Source organism: Marmota marmota, unplaced genomic scaffold (assembly GCF_001458135.2).
Source record: "Marmota marmota marmota unplaced genomic scaffold, marMar, whole genome shotgun sequence".
Lineage (NCBI taxonomy): Eukaryota > Metazoa > Chordata > Mammalia > Rodentia > Sciuridae > Marmota > Marmota marmota.
The window spans coordinates 6,470,258-6,492,846 of NW_026000211.1; the positions used below are offsets into that span (position 1 = coordinate 6,470,258).

At 39.8% G+C, this 22,589-nt stretch overlaps 1 protein-coding gene across 2 annotated transcripts in view; it reads right to left on the bottom strand.

Moving 5' to 3' along the window:
* Mtmr7 (myotubularin related protein 7) overlaps positions 1 to 10,316 on the bottom strand; it is an 88,852-nt gene extending 78,536 nt beyond the window's left edge. Inside the window, exon 1 of one of the 2 annotated variants that reach the window (XM_015486059.2) lies at positions 9,892 to 10,311. In XM_015486059.2, coding sequence (XP_015341545.1) covers positions 9,892 to 9,915 — 24 coding nt within the window. In that variant the 5' untranslated portion in view covers positions 9,916 to 10,311. Of the gene's footprint in view, positions 1 to 9,891 lie in introns of both variants that reach the window. The other variant, XM_048791821.1, reaches the window with a different exon arrangement.
* Between the last annotated feature and the right edge of the window lie 12,273 nt (positions 10,317 to 22,589).

Genomic DNA, 22,589 nt, shown 5'->3' on the forward strand with positions numbered 1-22,589 from the left:
TGTGACCTTGGAAAAGGCAGTGGATTCCCAGATAGGATACATAAAGCAAAAGCAACCAAAAAAAAAAAAATAGGTAAACAGATAAATTGGACTTCATCAAAATTTAAAAGGTTTGTATTTCAGAGGGCAACAAGAAGAAAATGAAAAGACATCCCACAAAAGGGAAGAAAATATTTGCAAGTCATATATCCAGTTGAGATCTATTAACCGGAATCCATAAATACCACTTACAACTCAACAACAACAAAAAATGAAAAATGATTTAAATAGATATTTCTTCAAAGAAGATATAAGATAATTAATATGCACATGAAAATATGTTTGAGATAATTATCCATCAGGAAAAATGCAAATCAAACTCCAGTATGCTACTACTTCACACCCATTAGGATAACTACCATCAAAAGAACAGATAATAATAAATGTGGGTAAGGATTTGGTAAAATTGGAACTCCCAAACACCTCTGTTGAATGGGGTAGCATCTTTGGAAAAATGTTAATTTCTCAAAAGATTAGGCATATGGTTACCATATAACCCAACGCTTCCTTTCCTGGGTATATGCCTAAGAGAACTGAAAACACATTTGTCCAAAAACCTGTACACAAATGTTCATAGCTGCACTATTAATAATAAACAGTGAAAACAACTCAAAATATCTATCAACTGGTAAAAGCATAAACAAGTGTGAGTTTATTCATAAAATGGTACATTATTCAGCAAAGAAATATATGAATGAAGTACTGGTACATGCTATAATATGAATAAACCTTGAAAATATTAACCTGAATGAAAAAAGTTAGTCATAATGGGCCATGTATTACATGATTCCATTTATATAAAATATGCAAATTAGGCAAATCTACAGAGGTAGAAAGTAGATTAGTGTTTTTCTAAGGTGTGGAGAGAAAGAAAGAGGAAATGCTTATTAGTAGATGTAGAATTTCTTTTTGGGTGGTAAGAATGTTCTAAAATTATCTCTCTGTTCAAACGTCATTTTATCTTAAAGACTGTATTATCATCATATATTAAATAACAATGTTAACTTACTCCTAACCAACAACCTTGTTACTCTATTTCTCTTCATGTCATTTTGACTATAACACACGTACACATACACACACACAACATACACATACATGTAGTCTGTATTCACCTAATCAGAAAGGTACCTTGCAGCTGGCTGCATTTGTGCATAAACATGAAATGAAGGATTATGGATTCTTAAGTTCTAAGACAGACTGTGTGTTGTGCACACCCAAGCCTCGCTGAGGACAATTAGGCCTCAAACAAACACTGGCCAGACCTATCAAAAGTGAGGATTTTAAGAAGTGTGGATTTCTGAGGAATGATTAACTGCAATTTAAGTGATTATTTGGCTTAGACTTGAGAAACTAAAGAAGACATAATTGTGCAGCCATAACTAGTTCACTACAACAAACTCATCAGCTTTGTCTTTGAAGTGAGAGAGCAGATTTGACTATATAGACTATCTCCTCAACAGTTGTTAAATACTGGGCAACAAGAGAGTCTAACACTTGGACAATAATCTCTCTTTAGACAAACCTGAATCAAAACACAATGCTGAGCTTGGTTCTTTTGATAAAAGCAAACTGCAATATCAAGAAAAAGTGAGGGGAATGTTTGATAACACAGAGACAGACCATTCACCTAGAGGCAAGGAGAGAAGCAGGCTGCAGAAGGCCGGGAACTAGGTCTGAGAGCCACAGGAAACCAAAAGACATTCTCTCTCCTATTCTCAAAATCAAAACACAAAATAGTGCAGTTGTTAACACAAATTTTAGGGATACACTGGCTAATCTGAGTCTTCCTTTTGCCTTTTGCAATTGATTAATTTATTTATCTTCAGTTTCCTCATCTGTTAAATGGACTAAACAGTCCTCATCTCATAGGATAATTTTGAGGACTAAGTGTATTAATTGTGTAAAGCTACAGAGCAGTGCCTAGTGAAGTAGCTATAGGGCTCTTTAAGGATTTCTTTTCATTACTACCATTATTGAACTGGTACTGCTACAAATGACCACAGACACAAAAACTAATCTCAATCATATCAGTAAGCAAAGAAATGAGAATAAACCATAATAAGAATAAATAAGAATAAACCATACTTCATATATCATTCTCAAGAATGATTTTTTTATGTGTTCCTCTGCTATCCTAGAAGCAGACACGATCCTAGAGGAAACTGTAGGAAAAGGCATCAAAATCTTAATATATACAGAAATGGAAACAAAAAAATATAACTTTGAAATTTAATCTGAGGCAATAAAGAGATCTACACAACAATTTAAATGCAGTTATGTTTATCAGTTATTATAGTGAAAAAATTGAGACACATTAACTATCAAATACTAGAGGATAAACTGTCAAGAACTTGGAAGCATCTGAGATTTTAACTTGCTTGCTTATAGCCTGACAAGTACATCCCACAGTTTCATTGGCACTGAGAGAAGACACAAGTCTCTGGGAGACAAATAAAGGATGTTATACTCACTGTACATGAAGGAGTATGACCTATGAGACTATATGAAACAGTTGATATTCATAATCCTTTGATACATACAGAGAGAATCTGTGTCATAGATGCAGAACTTTTAAGCTCAGAATTTAAGAAATGCCAATAGTCTAAGGAGGCTGATAACAAACCTGTTTAACCTTTGCCCATAAGGGAAAAACATTTTTATTATCCCAGATAGGAATCAAACTTGCCCTCTGTTACTAAGAAGGAAACTACTTCTCTCTTCCCAAACTGTTCATCAAGAGATTATAATAAACAGATAGTTTTTTTCTGAATAAATAGTTCAGAATAAAAGTATAAAAATGTGAATGACCCACAGAGAACTGCTTCCCAACACTAAATAACTTACAGTGCATCCACAGAATGTGTATTTATGTACTTATGAAAAATGCTTTTCAGAAGAACATTTACTAAAATGAGAAAAAATATTTATGGTATACTGTGACATATAAAAATAGATTCTTATTCACTAAAATCATACACACAGCACGCGTACATACACATGCATGCGCACACTCAGGTAGAATGAAAGAGAAAAATGGACCCAATTTTGTTTTAAATTACATTTCCATTTATATGTGAAGAAAAGGACTGAATATATATACATAGTAGTAGTTTTTTTCTGAGTGTTGAGATTATGCCTCTGCTTTTTTAAACTAATTTTTCTGTAATATAAACTTTTATAATCAGAAAAAGAAGATTTTTAAAAAATACATAGATGTAATACAAAAAAAAGAAAAAAATAAATAAACTAGACTTTTGTTTTTTGAAGTGCTAGAGATTAAACCCAGGATCTCACGTATGCTAGGCAAGCACTCTGCCATTGAGTTACATCCCCAGTCCCCAAGTAAACTAGACTTCATCAAAATTAAAAACTTTTGTGCATCAAAGGACACCATCAAAACTGTGAAAGGAAAAACCTACAGAATGGGAGAAAACATGTGCAAATCATATATTTGATTAGGGATTTGTATTCATAATGCATAAGGACTCCCGCAACTTACTAATTAAAAAGATAAAAAACTCAATTGAAAAATGAACACAGGATTTGAATAGGTATTTCTTTAAAGAAGATATACAAATGGTCAATAAGCACATGAAAGATGCTCATCATTATCATTCACTGGAGAAATGCAAGTCAAAACCACAGATTGCATATCACTTCTTACCCACTAGAATGGCTAAAATAAAAAAGACAGACAATAGCAAGTGTTGGTGAGGGTTTAAAACTGGAACCCTTAGACATCGTTGGTGGGGTTTTAAATGGTGCGGCTACTTCAGAAAACAATCTGGTAGTTCCTTACAATGTTAAACATAAAGTTTCTCTATAATTAATTCAGCAACTCTAATCTTGGAGAAATAAACTTCTAACCAAAAGAAATAAGAACATAAGTCCACACAAAAGCCTATACACAAAAGTTCACAGCAGCACTCTTCAATAATAGCCAAAAAATGGTAACACAAATGCTGATGAACATGGCAGATCCAAGTTGGACAAACCAGAAAAGCATCATGCTGAGTAAAAAGGAAAGCCACAAAAGGCCACACAGTATATGATTTAGTTTATATGAAATTTCCAGAAAATATGGTAGAGACAGAAAGTACATTAGTGGCAGCTATGGGTGGGAGAGGGGAAAATGGGGAGTGATCACTAGTGTGTATGGGGTTTCTTTTGGGGGGCAAATGAAATGTTGTGGCATTAGATAATGATGGTGGTTGTAAAATTCTGTGAACATTTAAAAATACATAAAATTACATATTTTAAGAGGCTGAATTTTAGGGTATCTGAATTATATCTCAATAGGTTGTTATTAAAATATATGTATACACACTATTCACATACACATCACCAACTGCTATAATGGGAAAAAAGATAATTCAGAAAAGTAACAAAATAGTCAATACTCATGTTTGAAAAAGCTTCAGCCTCTAGTTACAACAAAATACCCTAGAAAAATGAAGTGCTATTCTCCCATTTAAATTAGCAAATGGTCTTTCAATAAGAGAACAAAGATACAATAAAAAAGATACTCTATACCCTGTTTCTGAAAATGGAAAATGATGTAACATTTTGGGAAGTCATTTGGCAACCTATCTCAGCCATAAAAATCCTTCATCTTCACTGAATAATTCCATCTAGGGCTCCATCCTAGATATGCAGACAATATTAATAAATGTTCATAAATAATTAACTTTAGTAGAATAGCCTTAAAATGGGGAAATGGTTAATGTGATAATATTTCCATAGAATTTTAAAACACCCAGAATCTTCTAAAGTATGTTTTTTCAGACTACAATATGATGGTAAGTTAAAAAAGGCAATCTACAAAATTGATCCACATGATCCTAAATTTCTAAACAAACAAAAAATTTGATGCATACAAATTAAAACATGCCAGAAGAAAATGTACTCAAATATTAACAGTAGTTAATTCCTACAGTACTCTTTATTAATTCTATAACTTAAAAAATATTTGCTAAATGAAAATAAAAGGAGTACTACCCCTTAGTGCCAATGGTATAATGATGGTGAATGAAATGGAGAAAGAAAATCTGTGACTCAATGTCTTTCCCTCACTTAGAGAACCTTAAAACAAGATAACTATTTTTAAATGGATGATGCAGATAAGTTGGTGAGTTTGACATTAATTTTAAGCAAGATTCTAAAATGGGTTCTTTAATGGAACTTTGTATAAACCTAAAAAAGGAAACCATCAGTCAGCAGGAACATCATGGAGTCACTCAGTCATTTTAGACCATTTGTACTTCCTTTCTTTCTCCAATAAGCTATTTGGAGGGGTATTAGAGGACAGACTCATAAACTGGTAAATGAAACCAAACAGAGAGAACAAGTACATCTGCTATCAGGGCCAAGATCCTGAGAGATGAAAGTAAATAGCTTAAGTCACTAAAAATTTTCATGCCTCTAATTTAGTTTATTTCTTGGATGAGATAAAAGATAGGGTAATAGGAGGCAAGCACATTATTAAATAGTGGAAAGTACCAAACTGAGAGAAATAGTAGATGTATATCAGAATCTAAAACAGAGTAAGGGATTAAACAATAGTTTAAGCCCAACAAAACAATATTTAACATAGATAGGGTAAGATATTGTATTATAATTTAAGATTAACTACTGATGGATACCGGATTTCTTTGGGAGAAAAGAAAATGTTCTGGAACTGAATAGTTGTGGTGGTTGCACAACTTTGTAAATGTCTGAAACCACTGAATTTTATACTTCATGTGATAAAAATGGTGAATTTTACGTTATCTCATTACAATATATTTTGTGATTACACATACGCTTATAATATTGCGACACTCATATACCAATACTACATAAGATATATTGACCTCCACAAATACTTCACGCTAATATTGTTACAGAATTCACAATAATGTCAAATCATGGGTGCAATGCACACTAACAAAAATTCTTTAAAATGAAGTACCAAAATCAATAATTATTCATTAAGTACCAAAATCAATAATTATTCATTCCTTTGATTTTTAATTTATTTGCCACATGCTTACTTGGTACCAGGCACTGTGTTAAGAACTGTAGATACGGGGGTGAATACAATCCTCACCCTCAGAGAGCTTCCAGTTAAGAAGGGGACTTAACATTAAATAACTATCACTCCAATAAATACAATAACTGTAATGTGGAACATAAAGGGAAAATAAACTTCTATGATAAAATATGACAGGCAGGTCTGATGAAAATGGGATAGCTTCTCTGAGGAAATTACATTTAATTTGAAACTAGAATTTGAGGTATGAAGACAGAGGATTAGTATTCTCTCAGCTGTAACAACAGCACACAAGTCCCAAGGTAGAAGAGAACCTGCACCTTTGAGAAGCCCACAAAGGCCATTTGTGATCAGAGAACAGACAGTAAGTAAAAAAGAAGATGGTCACAAAACAAGGCTAGAAAAGTAAGAAGGGATCAGTCTACACAGGGTCCTATGGGCCTCTTGAAGAGTCTTACTTTGTATCTTGGGTACAAAGAAAAGCCACCCAAGAATTTTAGCAGAGAAGCAATATATGACCAATCTGGATCATAAAAGCAACATCCAGACCCCTCTGTGGAAAAGGGATTAGAGAGGAGCAAAGGAGTAAATTAGGAGCCCACTTAGGAGGATCTTAGAGTAACATCTCAGGCTTGGGTGTGGGGGTAGAGAAGAAGAGAAGACATTTTGAAGATCTGTTTTAAAGATTATCACAAATTCTGTTTTATAACTCCAATTTACAGATGTGAGGATATGCTTTCCAAAGAAAGTTTATTTATCCAGGATCCCAGACAGATCAGCATCCATCTAGGACCAAACTAAGGTCCACAAACACTTCCAATTATCTCTAGGAGCTCTGAAGTCTTTTCATATAACTAGATAGTATCTGAACTCAAATTATTCCTAAGCTTCTAGCAGAATAATTTCTTACTGGAAAGTTTTCAGAGTGTTAAAGGAAGCCAGTCAGTGAAGTAGGAACCTAAAAGTACACTACAAAGAGTACAGGTAGCACTTGGTGTTTTCACTTAAACCCAACAACAAGTAAGCTTGTCCTTTGAAAATGATTTTGACTATAGAGGAATCATTCTGGGAGATGAGTGCTCTGCTTAGCACATGGTATTCAAGGCTTCAGTTAAACACACACACACACACGAAGAGATATGTGCAAAGCGTTCCAAATTATTCATGTGCCTGTGTCTCCTTAAACTGCACTCCAGAGACTGAAGCAAAACAAAGAGGCTGTGATGGCTACTATATAGCTTTTGAAGACTAAATGAATCCTTTGCATTGTAATAGGAAAGCAACTGTATGTTACACATGCATATATTTCTTTTCCTCTTAAATAAAATCCTGCAATCCCCATGGTAAATATTGCTCCAAATCCACGAATGGTCACATAAACCCAGACAGGGGAAAAAAAATGCCTTCCAGAAAAAGTAGATTACTTAGCTAGGATCTCAGACACATTAACATCAACCCAGTACAAACCCAAGACATGAAACCACGAAATCAAAGGAAAACTGTCTATTCAATTTTCTCAGGGTATGATGGGAGCAAACAACAAAGATGCATACGATCATTTGACAACTTTACATTTTATAACACATGCTCTGAAAGTAATCTTGTTCTCTTTTTCATTTAGATGATGAAAATTAATTTTGGACTAAAAAATGTAAATCTAAAGGAGGGTGTTGTTTAACACAAGGGATCTTTAATTTTTACCAGTGTTATTGTTTTTAGCTTCTTTGAGATTTTGACTTCTTTGTAATTATTTATTAGTATATAACATATAGGTATATGTATGTATGTATACACACACACACACACCCCTACACGATTGCTGGCTCAAATGCTCCTGGCCTTCCTTGACTCCTCCCATGTTCACTCTCAGCTCTTCTAAGCAAGCTTTCCTCACCCTTGATGGTAGAGCTGATCTTTTATCCATTCTCCCCTCTCCACCTACTGTATCTTGTACATTTTTCCATCATGCAATGGCATATTTACAAGTGGCTCCCCTTCCAGTCTGTGAGTCCCCTGGCCCTTAACACCAAGCATAATACATGAAAGATTCTCAAATGCTTGTGGAATGAAATGAGTGAATAGATAAATCTCATCTCCCCACCTGTGTAATTTTATATTTATTTCCCTGCAATATCGTATATGTTACCCATTCCCCAATTCAGAGACACTTCAGATAAGTCTACATCACCACCACAATTTCTTTCCATTTCTACATAGAAGGGGATTTCTAACTTGAAGTACTACACTGTTTGAAGGGTGTTTATGAAATCAAGTTTAAGAATAATCAGATTTACACATAAGATTTTATGCAGGATGAATGTGACTATGGACTAGAAACAGTCTTTACTCCCCAACATTTATATTCTATAAGAAAACGATATCCAATGCCATGTTGTCCATTCATTCCTGCTTCTGACATTCTTATCACATACAATTCTTATAAAGGGCCCTCTTCCTCTTTAAAGAAGAAGAGATGTCCTTGGCAAGGGCAGAGTGAATCCATGAGTTAAATTTGTCATTTTGGAATAAATTATTTAGTACCACTTAAACCCTGAAAGCTTTGAACCACCTATCTTGTGGTTTATGGCACTGTCTTCTAAGTTTACAATTTCCTGACTGTGAAGCAACAATTTAATTCTATAGTGTAAAATCAGTGCAATGTAAATATACTACAGAAACTAGCATTCTCTAGCAAAGCAAAAGATTTATTCTTTCACTGGCATGCGACAATTTTAAACAGGCTTTTAGAAATAGATACTGGGGAACTATTACAATTTAGGAATAAAGTTGTTTTTTTGTTTTTTTTTTTTTGCTGGGTATAAAGCAAACTAACTGTCTCCCTCTTTCCATGAAATGAGCCATATTCCTGAAGCTACCTGAGCTCTCTGTCCACTAAGATGAAGAGCTTTGACCTAACTCTGTTATGAACGTAGAGTTTGAATAGGAGACCATCCGAGATGTAAAGGAGCTGTGGTGGTAGAAACAAGAAACAGCCAATAGGATTTTTAAATGTATTCTCTCACTAGTTCAGGGTTTTCACCAGGCAGGAATGACAATCATTTTCATTCTAAATTATATTACCAGTACAACTATGGGTAGGAAGGTTTGGCACTGAGCCAAGGATTCCAGGAAATGTTATTTAACTGTATAATCAGGGACCAGTCACTTGGGTGGAGTGGCAAAAGGTGGCGTTGTTTAAAATACACCAGTGGATGGATCTATAAACTGCATCATTCTCCCCAAATAACTAAACAGACTGGAAAAGGCAGGAACACACCCTCATTCAACCTAGGGCAAACACTGATCATCAGTTCTATGAAAGGTCCCTTGAAGCTAGCCTGGGAAGAGTGAGGATGGCGAGTCTGAAGCTTAAGATTCAACATGCTTTCAAGTGCATCCAGTCCACCTGCATATACCTCCTTTTCCTTTTACTGAAAGGTCTGTCTCCCTTTCAACTCCTCAGAACTGTCAACAGTTTTTAAAAATACATATGAAATTTTTAAAAGCCTAGTGCCAGAAGAGATGGAAACAGTTATTGGCAGTCTGTTAATTGACACACAAGCCGAGTTCCCTCCTGCTCAACCCCACGTCTAGGGAGCACCAAGGACAAGAGGTTAGCTAAAGCTAGGCCTGCGAAACAGCCAGAGAAAGGCCGGCCTCCTAGGGACCGGAGGAGAGATGCTTAAGCGCCGCCTGCTCCTCCCTCGCTCGGCTCGCGGTCCAAGCTCTGCCAGCTCCCTGCAGGGAAGTCGAGCCTCCTGCGCGCTCAGCATCCCTCCTCCTTCTCTCCCTCCTCAGCTCGCGCGGGTGCCACCAACCTTGGGCGTGCGGATGTGCTCCATGGCGGGTCCACGTCTGCAGGGTCCCCAGCTGGCGCGGCCTCACGCACCTGCGCGACTGCAGCGCGGCGGGAGGGGCCCGGGGAGGGGGCTTCGCGCTCGGGAGCACGCGGCGACGAGGCTTAGCTCCGCCTCCAGGTGCGCCGCGCCCGCGCCAGGCCCCGAGTGCTGGACCCGGGGCGCCTGCGCGGTGCTGGGCGCGCGGCTCTGCGCCTTCTCCCACCTGCGTGGCCTGAGCTGCTTCCCCCACTCCGTGGCTGTGGTCACTGCAGTGAGAGGCGCTGGCTTCCTTTTAAGAGGACCACCCGAAAACCCGGGTGGTGGCGTGCCTGTGATCCCAGCTACTCAGGAGGCTGAGGTGCGGGGGTCGCTGAAGCCCAGTATTGGGCCAGCATGGGGAGCAGAGCAAGACCTCGTCTAAAAAAAAAAAAAAGTATAAAAGAGGGGCAGCCGGCCCCCTAGTACTGTGGATCTACTGTTCCCCAAGATACAATGAGGGCCTTGTGTTGGGTGTGGCCTCTCAGAGGACAGATGGGGAATATGCGCCACTTCACATCCTCTTTGGCTTCCTTCCAGAGAGCGTCCTGCGATAGATGGTATTTCACAAGGGGGCAGGAAAAAAAGGACTGCCCCACACAACTGAGGTTGCAGTATGGCCTAGTGGGCTCCCTCTCTGTTTTGGCACAGACTCAGCCGGCATAACATTTGGGACTAGTGGAAATAATAGCAACAGTGTTCGCACCCCAGTAAGTGTGCTATTAAATCAGGCATCTCACATCAACCTGCGATTTCACTGTTGGGACTGTTGCAAGAGACACTTTTCCCTTGGCACTGTATTGGGTGTGTGTTTTTCTCTTTACCTAGCACAAACTGAACTGGAAGCTACGAAGATACAAAGCATCTATTCTGAGGTATCATTAAGCCACTGGGAAAGCCAAAGAGAAGAAATGACCTCCACCTTCTTTTCTTGTGGCCCTAAGTTTAAAACACTCCATCATGACCAAAATTTCACAGAATTGTACATAGTTCTTGGAAAGACGTCTATTCAATTTTTTTTCTAGCTCTTACTCATCTGTGTGACACATTATTTGACAGTGGGGAATTTTTTACCTCCCTTTTCAATACCTGATATGCACATTACAGTTTTCCAAAAAATTGTTTATTTAATACAGAGTTGAGTTTATTTTAAAATTTCCAGATCCTATTCATTCATCTTGTTTCATCTACAGCTCTAGTACTATAAACCACAGTTTTCAGATGACAAGAGTGACCTTTTACTAGTATTTATTATGTATTCATGTTCTTTCACTAAAGAGCACCAGGAATAGACTCAAGAGCATTCTCGTCCCAACATTGGCCTCTGTCACTCCATTTATTACATGAGAAGGTCACATGGCCAGATAATCTTAAATGTAGCTTCCATCTCTAAATTCCATCTTACATGATACAAGAATCATATCTTTTTTAGAGGAAATCATTCTGACTGGGATAATGATCTTGAAATGTGTGCTTTCAAGGCTCTTCTATCCCTCCACTGGTAGGCTAATCAAGAGTTTACTCAATGAGCAATTTTTTCATATAAGTATTATTAGCGTAAGTTTAAAAGAATTAATTGGCAGTGAGGAAATGTAAATCTGAACAATTTAAGCAGCCTGGCACTAAGAAAAAAATTCACAGGTTAATCTAAGTTAGAAATTCAGTGTGGGTTAAAATGAATCAAGAATTATAATCAAATTATTAATATAGATTAATATAGAATGACATGGAAATAAATTGACAATAGGGAAGAATTTTCTAGAAACAAACATTTTGGTTTGATCTAACTTGTTCCCCAAGGAATCCTTCTCATCTTGTTCCCCGTTCTCCATCTTTATGGAGGTATTTAAATCACAAACTATTAGACCCTCAATAGCCACACTGAACTCCCTGGTACACTGTCATGTATCCCCCAAGTTTCCCTGTTTTCCCCAACCACCACCCCACATGCAGAGAGATGGGGGAAAAGCAGCAAGAATCAGGGAGATTCTTGAGGGAGACACAGTATATTATTGAGATGGTTAACTATATTCATCTTAAGTAGGGGAGAAAAGCAAAATGACCATTCATTTATTCAAGAAATATTGCCTTTATTTAATTGTTGGTCATCATCAGGGTATCATGGCTGATGCTGACAGGCCAAAGAGAGATGAGAGATACTAAATTCTGTAAATGTGATATGACTAACATCAAGAAATTAAAAGTAGGCCAACTTAAGATGATGACAAAGCTTGTGGAAATTCCAAAAGATGCCTCAAGAAGAATGATCTATTTGTTATATTTTACCTATTACTTAGGAAAAATATCAATGGACAGACTTGGGTTCAGACCCTTAGTTCTTAATGTTTAATATCTGGTGTGCCTGAAATGAACCATAGGGCATTTGAATGAATATTACATCCAAGTTGGCATCCCAAAATGTTTCCATCTGGCCCTGGTCCAAAAAGAGAATAGGGAGGGAGAGGGAGAGGGCGAAGAAGAGGGAGAGGGAGAGGGAAAAAGAGAAATAGAGAAAGAGAGGGAGAGGGAGAGAGAGAAAGAGACAGAGAAAGAGAGGGAGAGGGAGACGGAGACAGGAAGGGAAAACGTTATGCTTTCAACTCCACAAAATGTGCAGATAGATGCACACCCAGATTTGTATTAAATCAGCATACGCCAAATGGGTTGGAAAAACTGTGTTTCTTTAGTATTTGTGAATCCCAGATGGAAAATAAAAGTATTTCAACAAAACTATTTACACCATCAAACAAAGTATCAGAGTTAAGACTGAATTACTTGCATGTTCATCGAACTATTACCCTTGCCAAGGTAGTCCTCATTTTATCATCAGTGTCTCAATGTTTTCAGTTATGTGATATATAAATCAATATGTAATTTTCCTGTCCTTTCTGAACATCCCAAGACTACACTTCTCAAACCCCTGACTGTTAGGTGGGGTCATGTGACTACTTCTAGCCAGGGAACTGTGAGAAGTGGCTTGTGCCTCTTTCTGGGTAACCTCCTGCAAAGCCTCTGTGTAGCCCTTCTGCTCTCTCTTCCCCAGTCTTGATGATCTAGAAGTTACATGTTGAGCTTAAAAAGAGAAAAAAGTGAATTTACTCTCAATATATGACGTAACTGTGGCCCAAAGTACTCAGCATTAGATTGAAACAAGAGGAAAATAGACTGTATCCTGGGGTCCCCATTGGAAGAGTCACGGCAGACTATTTCGTGAGTGAAAAGAACACCTTTTTGTTGTTGTTGCATGAATCACTGAGATTTCAAGATTGCTTCAGTATTCTAGTATAGCCTAGCCTATACCAATTTTATAGAAAAGAGGAATTGAGTTAAAACAATAATACTGTCTCTCTTTTTCATGTTTCTGATTTTTAAAAAATATTTATTTTTTAGTCATATTTATTTTTTAGTCGTAGTTGGACACAATACCTTTATTTTAATGTGGGGCTGAGGATCAAACCCAGAGCCTCAAACGAGGTGCGAGGCAGACACTCTACCACTGAGCCACAACCCCAGCCCCATTTTCTGATTTTTTAAAGGAGTTGATAATGTCTTTAAAGAGCTCTAAGGACACTTGCCAGAGCAAGACCTAACTGCATTGTTGTGCTTTACCAAACATCTTCTAGAAAACATCTTAAGAAAAATGTACTACATAGATATTTCAGCTGCAAATAATATTGCTAGAGGAAATTTTTTTAAAAACCTTGATATTAACTGGGAACTTTTCTAAAATCTTGAGATCTTTAGTGGCCTGAAGAGATTTGGAAACTTATCAAACTTAGCAAGACTTTTTATGAAATACTTACATTTCTCCAAAGAAAACTCAAACATCTGATCTTGCAGGAAAGCCCAAAAGTGCTTCCTTGGAGGGTAGTATTGCTAATAGTTACAAATTCAACAAAATCCTACTAAGCAGTATTAAACCCTAGTGGTCCTGCTACATATGGAGGAAGGTACCCATTTTCAAACAAGCCCAGCCTCCTTTAGAAGTGTATTAGATTCCCAGTATGACAGAGTCAGAGATACATTCAGGGTTCTCCCTGATTGGAAAAACAGCATACTCAACTTCAGGAGTCTTAAGCACCCAATGATGTAAAACATCAATGTCTTCTTTGGCTTGCCTTGTGCCAAAGATGTTGAGAAAAATTACTCATTGGATTGTAGACAGCTCTGCCCTTTTTCCAGAAACCAAAAAAAGAAACTCTTGGGCAGCCAAAAAGAACGTTTACTCTGTGAACAGGCAGGGTTTTTAAATAGACTCCTTTATTTTCTTCTCCCTCCAGGAAGACTCCACTGTTCAAGCCCAAGTCTATGTCCTCAGGCCAGTCATTGTTACTTGTTCCCTTTCTACTCCCATCCCTTCAACTGTCACTTTGATGCAGATAATTCTCTTATGATGTTTGCAGTCCTGAATTCTCTCCCTGCATCACATGTTATAGTTAAGTACTATACTTAACTATATCTACTTGGATATCCCATGAATAATCCACTTGTCACAAACCAGGTGTAGTTACAAAAATGGGCTATGGAGGGGCTGGGATCATGGCTCAGCGGTAGAGCACTTGCCTAGTACGGGCGGGACCTGAGTTTGATCCACAGTACCACATAAAAATAAAGGCATGTGTCCATCTACACCCCCAAAAATAAATATTTTAAAAAATGGACTATGGAGGCAGACAGACCTAGATTCAAGTCAACCCTGACAGGCACTAGCTGTAGGACCTTGACCATGTTATCTTATTACTCTCAGTTTCAGCCTTCTCACCTATACAATGGAGATAAGGATAATGCTATGGACTGAATGTTTGTGTTCCCCCAGAATGCACATACTGAAATCCAAATCCCCAGGGCAATGGATTAGGAGGTGGAACTTTTGAAAGGAGGAAACTTTAGAATGAATAGAATTAGGGCCCCTGAGAGACCTGTACTCCCTCCAACATAGAGGTCAGAATGAAAAGACAGCCATCTGTAAACCAGGATGCAGGTCTTCACCAGAGATTGAATTATCCCACACCTTGATCTTTACCTTCCCAGCCTCCAGCCCTGTGAGTAATCAATTTCTGATGTTTTATAAGGCACTCAGTTCATACTATTTTGTTATTAAAGTCCAAACTGACTAAGACAGATGATATTATAATGCTTTGTCTCTCAGGCTGAGCCATAGATGTGTTCATTGCAATATTCTCTATTGTTATTTATGCCTAAATTAATTCAAAATTTAAAAAATAGAATTAATAGCAAAAATAGGAGATAATTATATCTCTTTCTCAGGGTGGGTGTGACAATTCCAGATCAAGCATGTATCATATTTTCTGACACATATTTATTGAGTGCTCTTCATATGCTAAGCCCTGGAATAAAAGTGTAGACAAGAGCAATTCCAGCCCCTGCTTTCAAGGTGCTTCAGTCTCATTACTATCAGCTCTCATTATGCCACCTAATACCAAAGCCTCCTGTTGACTTCCTTATTTCCTTTGTCGATTTCAGTTGCTCAAGCTCAAGGGCTTTAAGCTGGCTTTGGCTTCTGCCCTTATTGGCTCCCATATCAGGGCAGATGTAGATCCCTCCTCCTCGACATTTACTCATCCCATCCTTTTCCTTCTTTGTTGTCATTACTCCAGCTCAGATCTGCATTGTTTCTTCCTGGCTGGGATATTAGTTTCTGCTGCCAGATTAATCTTCATAAAAAAGCAGCTCTAATCATATCACTCTCCAGCTTAAAAGCCTTCAAGTGCTTTACAGTTGCCTTTGAATCGTTTCCTTATTCTGTCATTGAACGCCCAACCACATCCTCCTGCTGTCTTTTACAAACTCAGCAAAGTACATCCCTGGCATTCAATAGGTGCTCAATAAATGCATATTGAATTTATCTATCAGTCAGCCAGCCACTTTTTATACCCTACGAAAGGAAAGCGAGGAACCGAGAGATGGGCAATCGAGAAATGAAAGACAGAGACCAGGCAGAGATACACACAGAGTTTATTTGTCAGAGGTGACAAAAAAAAGGCCATCCCTTCATAGCCGGAGAGGGGCAAAACAAGGTTGGGGTTTAGGGCAGTCCTAATGGGGGGGTGGGGTGGGTTATTAAAGGTGGGGTTGGTATGAGGGAGTGGTAATACCCTTGGGCAGGAAAAAATGCAGGCTGTGAAGGTTGGTTGGTATGAGGGAGTGGTGAGCCTTTCTCAGAAATGCCCTTGGGTGGGAAAGTGAAACTTTTCTTAAAATGGCAGTAGTCACTTAAGATGGCAGTCCCGATGCTAAGCAAGGACTTATATTCCCCCCTTTTTTTGTTTTTTTTTGGGGGGGTCCCTTAAGGGACAGGAGCATAGACCAATCTTCTGATCTTCTGTAGCTTATTCCTGATGGGAAGGGGTAGCATCTGGACTCTTGTTAGGGGCATGAGGTGTCATTGAGGCAATGGTGATGGTCAAGAGGTGCCGGGCAATGCTGACTTGGGACGGCCCAATTTTGGTGAGGGGTCGGAAGTCCTGTAACAGAAGCTGGTTCACGGTTTGGTTAGAGATCCTTTGAATCTGGTCTTGAATAAATGTAATGGTGCAGGGCCTATGACAAGGAGAGAGGTCAGGAAAGGAAGTGCCCACTGGAGAAGGGGGTTCTAGAGAGAAACTTGTAGAATTGTGAGGAGGAGGGGAAAGGAAGGGCCAAGTCACTTACCCAAATGAGGCCAGAGTATGGATGAAGAAGAAGAGCGCTAGGTGAATGGAAGAGGGTGTGTGGTCATTATCCTGGGCCCTCCGGCCAGCATCCCAAAGCAGCTCAAATCCCCAGAGGGGAAAGCAAAGCTGATGGGAGAACAGGATCCAGTCACTGGCATCAATGAAAGAAAAGTGGTGCAGGACTAATCACACACGCACTTGAGGTAAGAAGTGAGTTTATTGTCAGGAGCCTGACAAGCTGCTCTGCAAAAAGAGAGGGAGAGCTGCAAAAAGAGAGGGAGAGCAGCAACAAGGAGGGAGAGCAGGTATTGTGATTAGGCCAGAAAATGGAGGGGGGTTTTGAGACAGGTGTGAATGGGCTCATGGTGTGAGGCGATAGAAGGACTTGAAACTTACCAGACAGTAGGGTCCACCCTGGAAGGGGGTAATGGGAAGGCACTGGCAGACGGAATAGGGGATGGTCCTAAGGTAAGGATCAGGGGAGTGAGAGGCGAGTCTCGATGGAAGCATATATGAGGGGAGAAGGAAAGCCTAGCTCCCAACTTTATGAGGATGTCCCTTCCCATAAGGGAACAGGGCACTGTGGAATGACCAAAAGGGAGTGGGTGAAAACTAGAGAGCCAAAAGCACAAACACGGCTAGGAGTCTGTAAGGGTTGGTAGCAGGCCCCCAGAACTCCTTGAGGACTGAATATGTAGCCCCAGTGTCTAGAAGGAAGGAGACAGGCCTACCTGAAATACACAGAGTTACCTTGGGTTCGCAAGAAGTGATGGTAGAGGTCAGGTGATGGGGACCTGGGCCTCGTCAGTCCTCTGCAGCCAGTCTGAAGAGTTGGAAAGGGGAACCAGAAGACCTGTATGGCCAGGAGCCGCCATGGGCTCAGGGGCAGTCAATGGCCCAGTTCAAGGGCCCAGAAGCTTGTACATGGGACATGTATGAGCCCAGTGACCCATCTGACAACATTTAAAACAGGATCTGGGTGATCCTGAGGGACCCTTCCATGGGCCAGTGGAACCAAGGACAGATACTGAGGCCTAAAGCCTTGGTCAGGCAATCTAAAAATGCTGAAGGTTTTCATTTTTATGTTGGATGACTTCCTAGAGCTTTTCATAATTGATAGCCTTATGGGCTGCCTTTCTAAGTCCTGGCATGAGGCAAGTAATGAATTGGTTTCTACTAGTTACTCCTCCAGACAAATTATAATCCCAATTGGGATCCCAATTTGGGACTCCTTCAGTGCCAATCAGATGGGCAGGGGAGGTCTGATGTACCTCATCAGCATGATTTCTAGCTTGCTCCCAAACTCTCCTGCGCTCAGGCAGGAGGGTGTTAGACAAAATCATATGGATATCATGGAAGGTCAAATTATATGATTGAGTCAGATATTAAAACTCTTTGATATATGTGGTGGAACTTGAAGTATAGGACCCAAGCTGCTTTTCTATCTGTGAAAGATCTGACAAAGAGAAAGGCACATGAACCCAGATTACACCATCTACCCCAGTCACCTTGTGTAGAGGACACAGAGATGTAGGTTGGGCAGCAGCAGCCTGTGAGCATGTAGCAGGAGGAGAGAAAGGTGGAGGGGCCAAGGGGACAGTTGCTGCAGTGGCTTCATCAGAAAGAGAATTGTGTTATGGCGGGGGCTCATCAGCTGGGTTGAAGGAGAAGGAGTCCTGGGTAGGATCTTCTGTCCCTTTGGAAGCAGGTGTAGGGGAAGTGAGAGCTAAGAGGACTTGTGTGGGAGAGCAAGGGTTGCAGAGAGAAGGATTAGAATGTAGAGAGGAGAAAGCCTGAATGTATGCTATCTCTTTCTATTTTCCTGAACACTCACAAAAGTTGAAAAGATCCCTGATAATACTGGGATCTAGAGTGCCATTAAGCAGCTATTTAGAGTCCAAAGGATATTTAGGCCATATCTGATTGCACAAACAGATAAGTTTTGGGGAGTTTAGGTCCAGTGTGAGAGAGAGAGACCCTAGGTTAGCTAGGAGACAGTCAGGAGGACTATGGGAGGGAATAGATGAGGAGCCACCCATGGTGAGTTTAGAGGTGGCGCATTCCCCAGTCTCTAATATCACCCAAGTGGAGAGGATGGTTATGCTTAGGGGGTCATCACCATTGCTGGGTGTTAGGGCATGAGCCTGTAGGGGCACTTCGGTGCCCAGCTGGGACTGCATAGGGGTAGAGATTAACCCAAGTCCATGAGGTCTCACCAGGAACAACTCCCAATCACCCTCGGTGGTTTTTCTCAAAACCCAGGATCAAATAAAAGACCACCTATAGACTCCATCGATAGTAGGGATCAGCGGTAGCTGTGAAAGCTGTGGCTGGGGGTGCCCCTGACCACACAGTAACCTTGGGAGTTCTGGACAATCAATGGTCACTTCCTGGGACCCGTGGGTCATTTAGTGACGGGGTCTTACCTGAAATGTCTGGTGGTGGGTGAAGAGAGGACGTTCAGCAGAATAGAGGGCCTGGGCTACAATGGAATCCATATTGGGGCCCAGGGACACTCAGTGACCTTCAAAAAGGGGAGTGGGTACCCAGGGAACCCGATCCCGGGTTTCGGCACCAATGAAAGGAAAGCGAGAAACCGGGAGAGTGATAAAAGAAAGATGTAGATCAGGCAGAGAAACACAAGAGAGTTTATTTCTCAGAATAAAAGCACATCTCTCCATAGATAGAGAGAGGCAAAACAGGCTTGGGGTTGAGGACTTCATGGGATAGGCTCAGGGATTAGAGCCGGATGGGTCCTAATGGGAGGGGTGTTAAGGGTTGGATTGTTTTGAGAGAGTGGTGAGTCTTTTTCAGAAACACCATTGGGAAGGAAAACAAATTTTTTATTAAAATGGCAGCTTTCAGTTAAGATGGTCCTCCAGATGCTAAGAAAGGACCTTATACCCTACAATTGCCTATCTCTACGTCTTTGCTTCTACTACTCTTCTCTATCAAATCTTTTGAGATTCATTTCAAAATTCACTTCAACATTCCCATCAGATGTAATTTTCCAAAATAAGTCATATCTATTCATTCTAGTAAGTAGAGATCATCACAAGCAGTTGATCTCCATCTGAAGTATAATTTTATGCCTCTCCTGTTAACGTATCCATGGGGACTTTGATCAGGATACTAAGTCAAGGATACTAAACTGGTCTACTACACTGATAACACTTATCAATTTTTGCTGATTATATCTGGTGAACAAAAAGTAACAGATTCCCAAGTAAGACAAGTAAATATCAGAGAATGGGAGACACATTCCAGAAAAATCTGGGATTCTGCCATCACAGTGAATTTTCTAAGGATCAACAATAGCCTAGGGCATGTTGAAATAGCCCCTCCAACTTGAAAGGCAAGTGGCTTCACTTTATGCCCTTCGGCTCCTTGACTAACCAATTACTAAGGTATCCACAAGGACTACCTGCTCCAGATGGGGCTAGAGCAAGAAGACTCTTCATCTGGGTGGGCTGTAGTGAATACAGATACATCACATGGCCTTTTTCAGCCCCAGTAGATTCAAAAACACTCACAGGATCTTCAGGAGATAGGGGTTCTGGAGTAGAGCCTTGAGCAAGGGCAAGTCCTACTTGGAAACAGCTGGTTAGTGATAGGGCCTACCACTGGCCCTACAATGTCTTTGTGCTAATTTATTTTTTAAAATTTTTTAATTGTGATAAAATACACCTAATATAAAATTTTCAGTCTTAATTACTTTAGGGTTTCAGCTCAATGGTATTAAGTACAATCACATTGTTGTGCAGCCATCTCTGCTGTCCATCTCCAGAACTGCTTTTCATCTTGTAAAACCATGAGACAATAACTCCTGATTATTTCCTGCCCCTAGTCTCTAGCAATCATCATTTTGCTTTTGGTCTCTATGAACATGAAAACTCTTGGCACCTCATATAAATACTGTGTGATTATATAATATTTGTTCTTTCATGATTAGCTTGAATCATGAAAGAACAAATATTATATATATATAATATATATAATTCACCTTGGCATAATGTCTTCAAGGTTCATCTATGCTGAAGCATGTGTCAGAAATTCTTTTTTAAGGACGACAAATAATCCATTGTGTGTGTATATACCATGTTTTACCTATTCCAGTCATCTGCCAATGGATGTTTGGATGGGTCCACCTTTTGGCTAGTGTGAATAATGCTGCTATAAACATGGGTGTACAAATTTCTCTTTGAGATCACATTTTTAATAATTCTAGACATATAGCCAGTAATGGAATCGCTGAGTCATATTTTTAATTTTTTGAAGAACTTCCATACCATTTTCCATGATGGCGGCTCCATTTTGACATTCCAAACAACAGTGCACAAGGGTTTTAATTTCTCCACATCCTTGTCAATACAAGTTATTGTCTGGTTTTCTGAGAGTAGCCATCCTAAAGGATGTTAGGTGGTCTGTTGTACTCATATACTCATCTTAAAAAGATGCAGAGGAAGCCCATGAATGAAGTATTTGATCCATACTGCCACAAAGTTAACTCTGCACTCAAATATCAGGAGAAAGTGGGATATAGAAATTCCACCGGTGCATATCCTGGAGGTCCTAGTGAGTTGCCTGAGGAAGCACTTCAGACCTCTATCTCCCTCTCCTATTCTCAGTGCTGTCTCTCCCTCAATCCTTGCTTTTGGCTTTATAGGAACTTTAATGCCCCTAGCTCACAAATGAAGGAAGATCCCACCTGGTGTATAGATAGTTCTGCACAATACCCCCACACTAGCCACAAGGGGATTGTTAGACATTGGGCTTCACTCAGGAGTGGCCACAAAGGGTGGAGGAAAAGGCAGTTTTCCCAGTAGGCAGAACTCTTGCGCTTCTTTTTCTTTTAACTTTGAGAAGTTTCATATGCCTTGAAGGCTAGATGGCCAGCTGTACACACTAATGCCAATTTATGGTGTCTACCAGCATTTTGTTCAAATGTCAGGGACTTGGAAGAAATAAAATTGGAAACTGGCAATGAGAACTAGTAAATATATTTATGGATTGATCTCTCAAAATGAGCCTACAACATGAAAACATTTGTGCCCTCTACAAATATTTACCATAGGACATCCACTTCAGTGACACAGTGGCATTCTTAGTAATTTTATGGACAGGATGACCCATTTTATGGCACCTTTTATTACTAAACATTATTCTTCTCCTTCCTCTTTCTCCCCCACCCCTTCCCCTCCTAATTTTTCTTCTTCCCCTTCCATTAATTCTGTAGCTGTCCAGTCCCTTGTATTAAATTTTGTTAGTTTAAAACACTATCATGGACCGAATGTTTGTGTACCCACTAAATTCATACATATAGCTGTATTTGGAGGTAGGGGCTCCTAGATGATGCCAAAGATTAAATAAGGTCATAAGAATGTGCCACAGTCTGGCTGGGCACAAATAACCGAGCCGCCACAAAGCCTTGTAGGTTCAAACAGCAACTCTTTATTCCCCAACTCTCACCAGCACTGCACACCCACTACTCGGGAACACACTCCTTCCACCGGGCTCCGTGCCCAATCTCTCCGCGAGAACTCTACCGGGAACTCCAAACTAGCGGGCTGCCAGGCAGATTCCCGGAGCCCCCCTATTCCGGAGCAGGGTCCATATACAACTCAATCAATCCAGCATCACAGCAATTATATACAGCTTAACTCAAATCATCATCTCAATGGTTCGCTGGCATCACCTTTCAACCATTCCCTCTGGCAATATGCCAGGTGTCATTCTGACTCAGCTGTGGCTCTCAACAAGGATGCAGTCTTAATCCAATAGGGCTGGTGCCCCAATACAATGAGGAAGAGACAACTGAGCTCTCTGGACCTTCTCTATACAGTAAGAAGGCAGACATTTGCAAGGGAGGAAGAGCACCCTTACTAGAATCTGAACTAAACCAGACCTTGGTCTTGGACTTCCAGTCTCCAGAACTGTGAGAAATAAATTTCTTTGGTTTAAGCCATT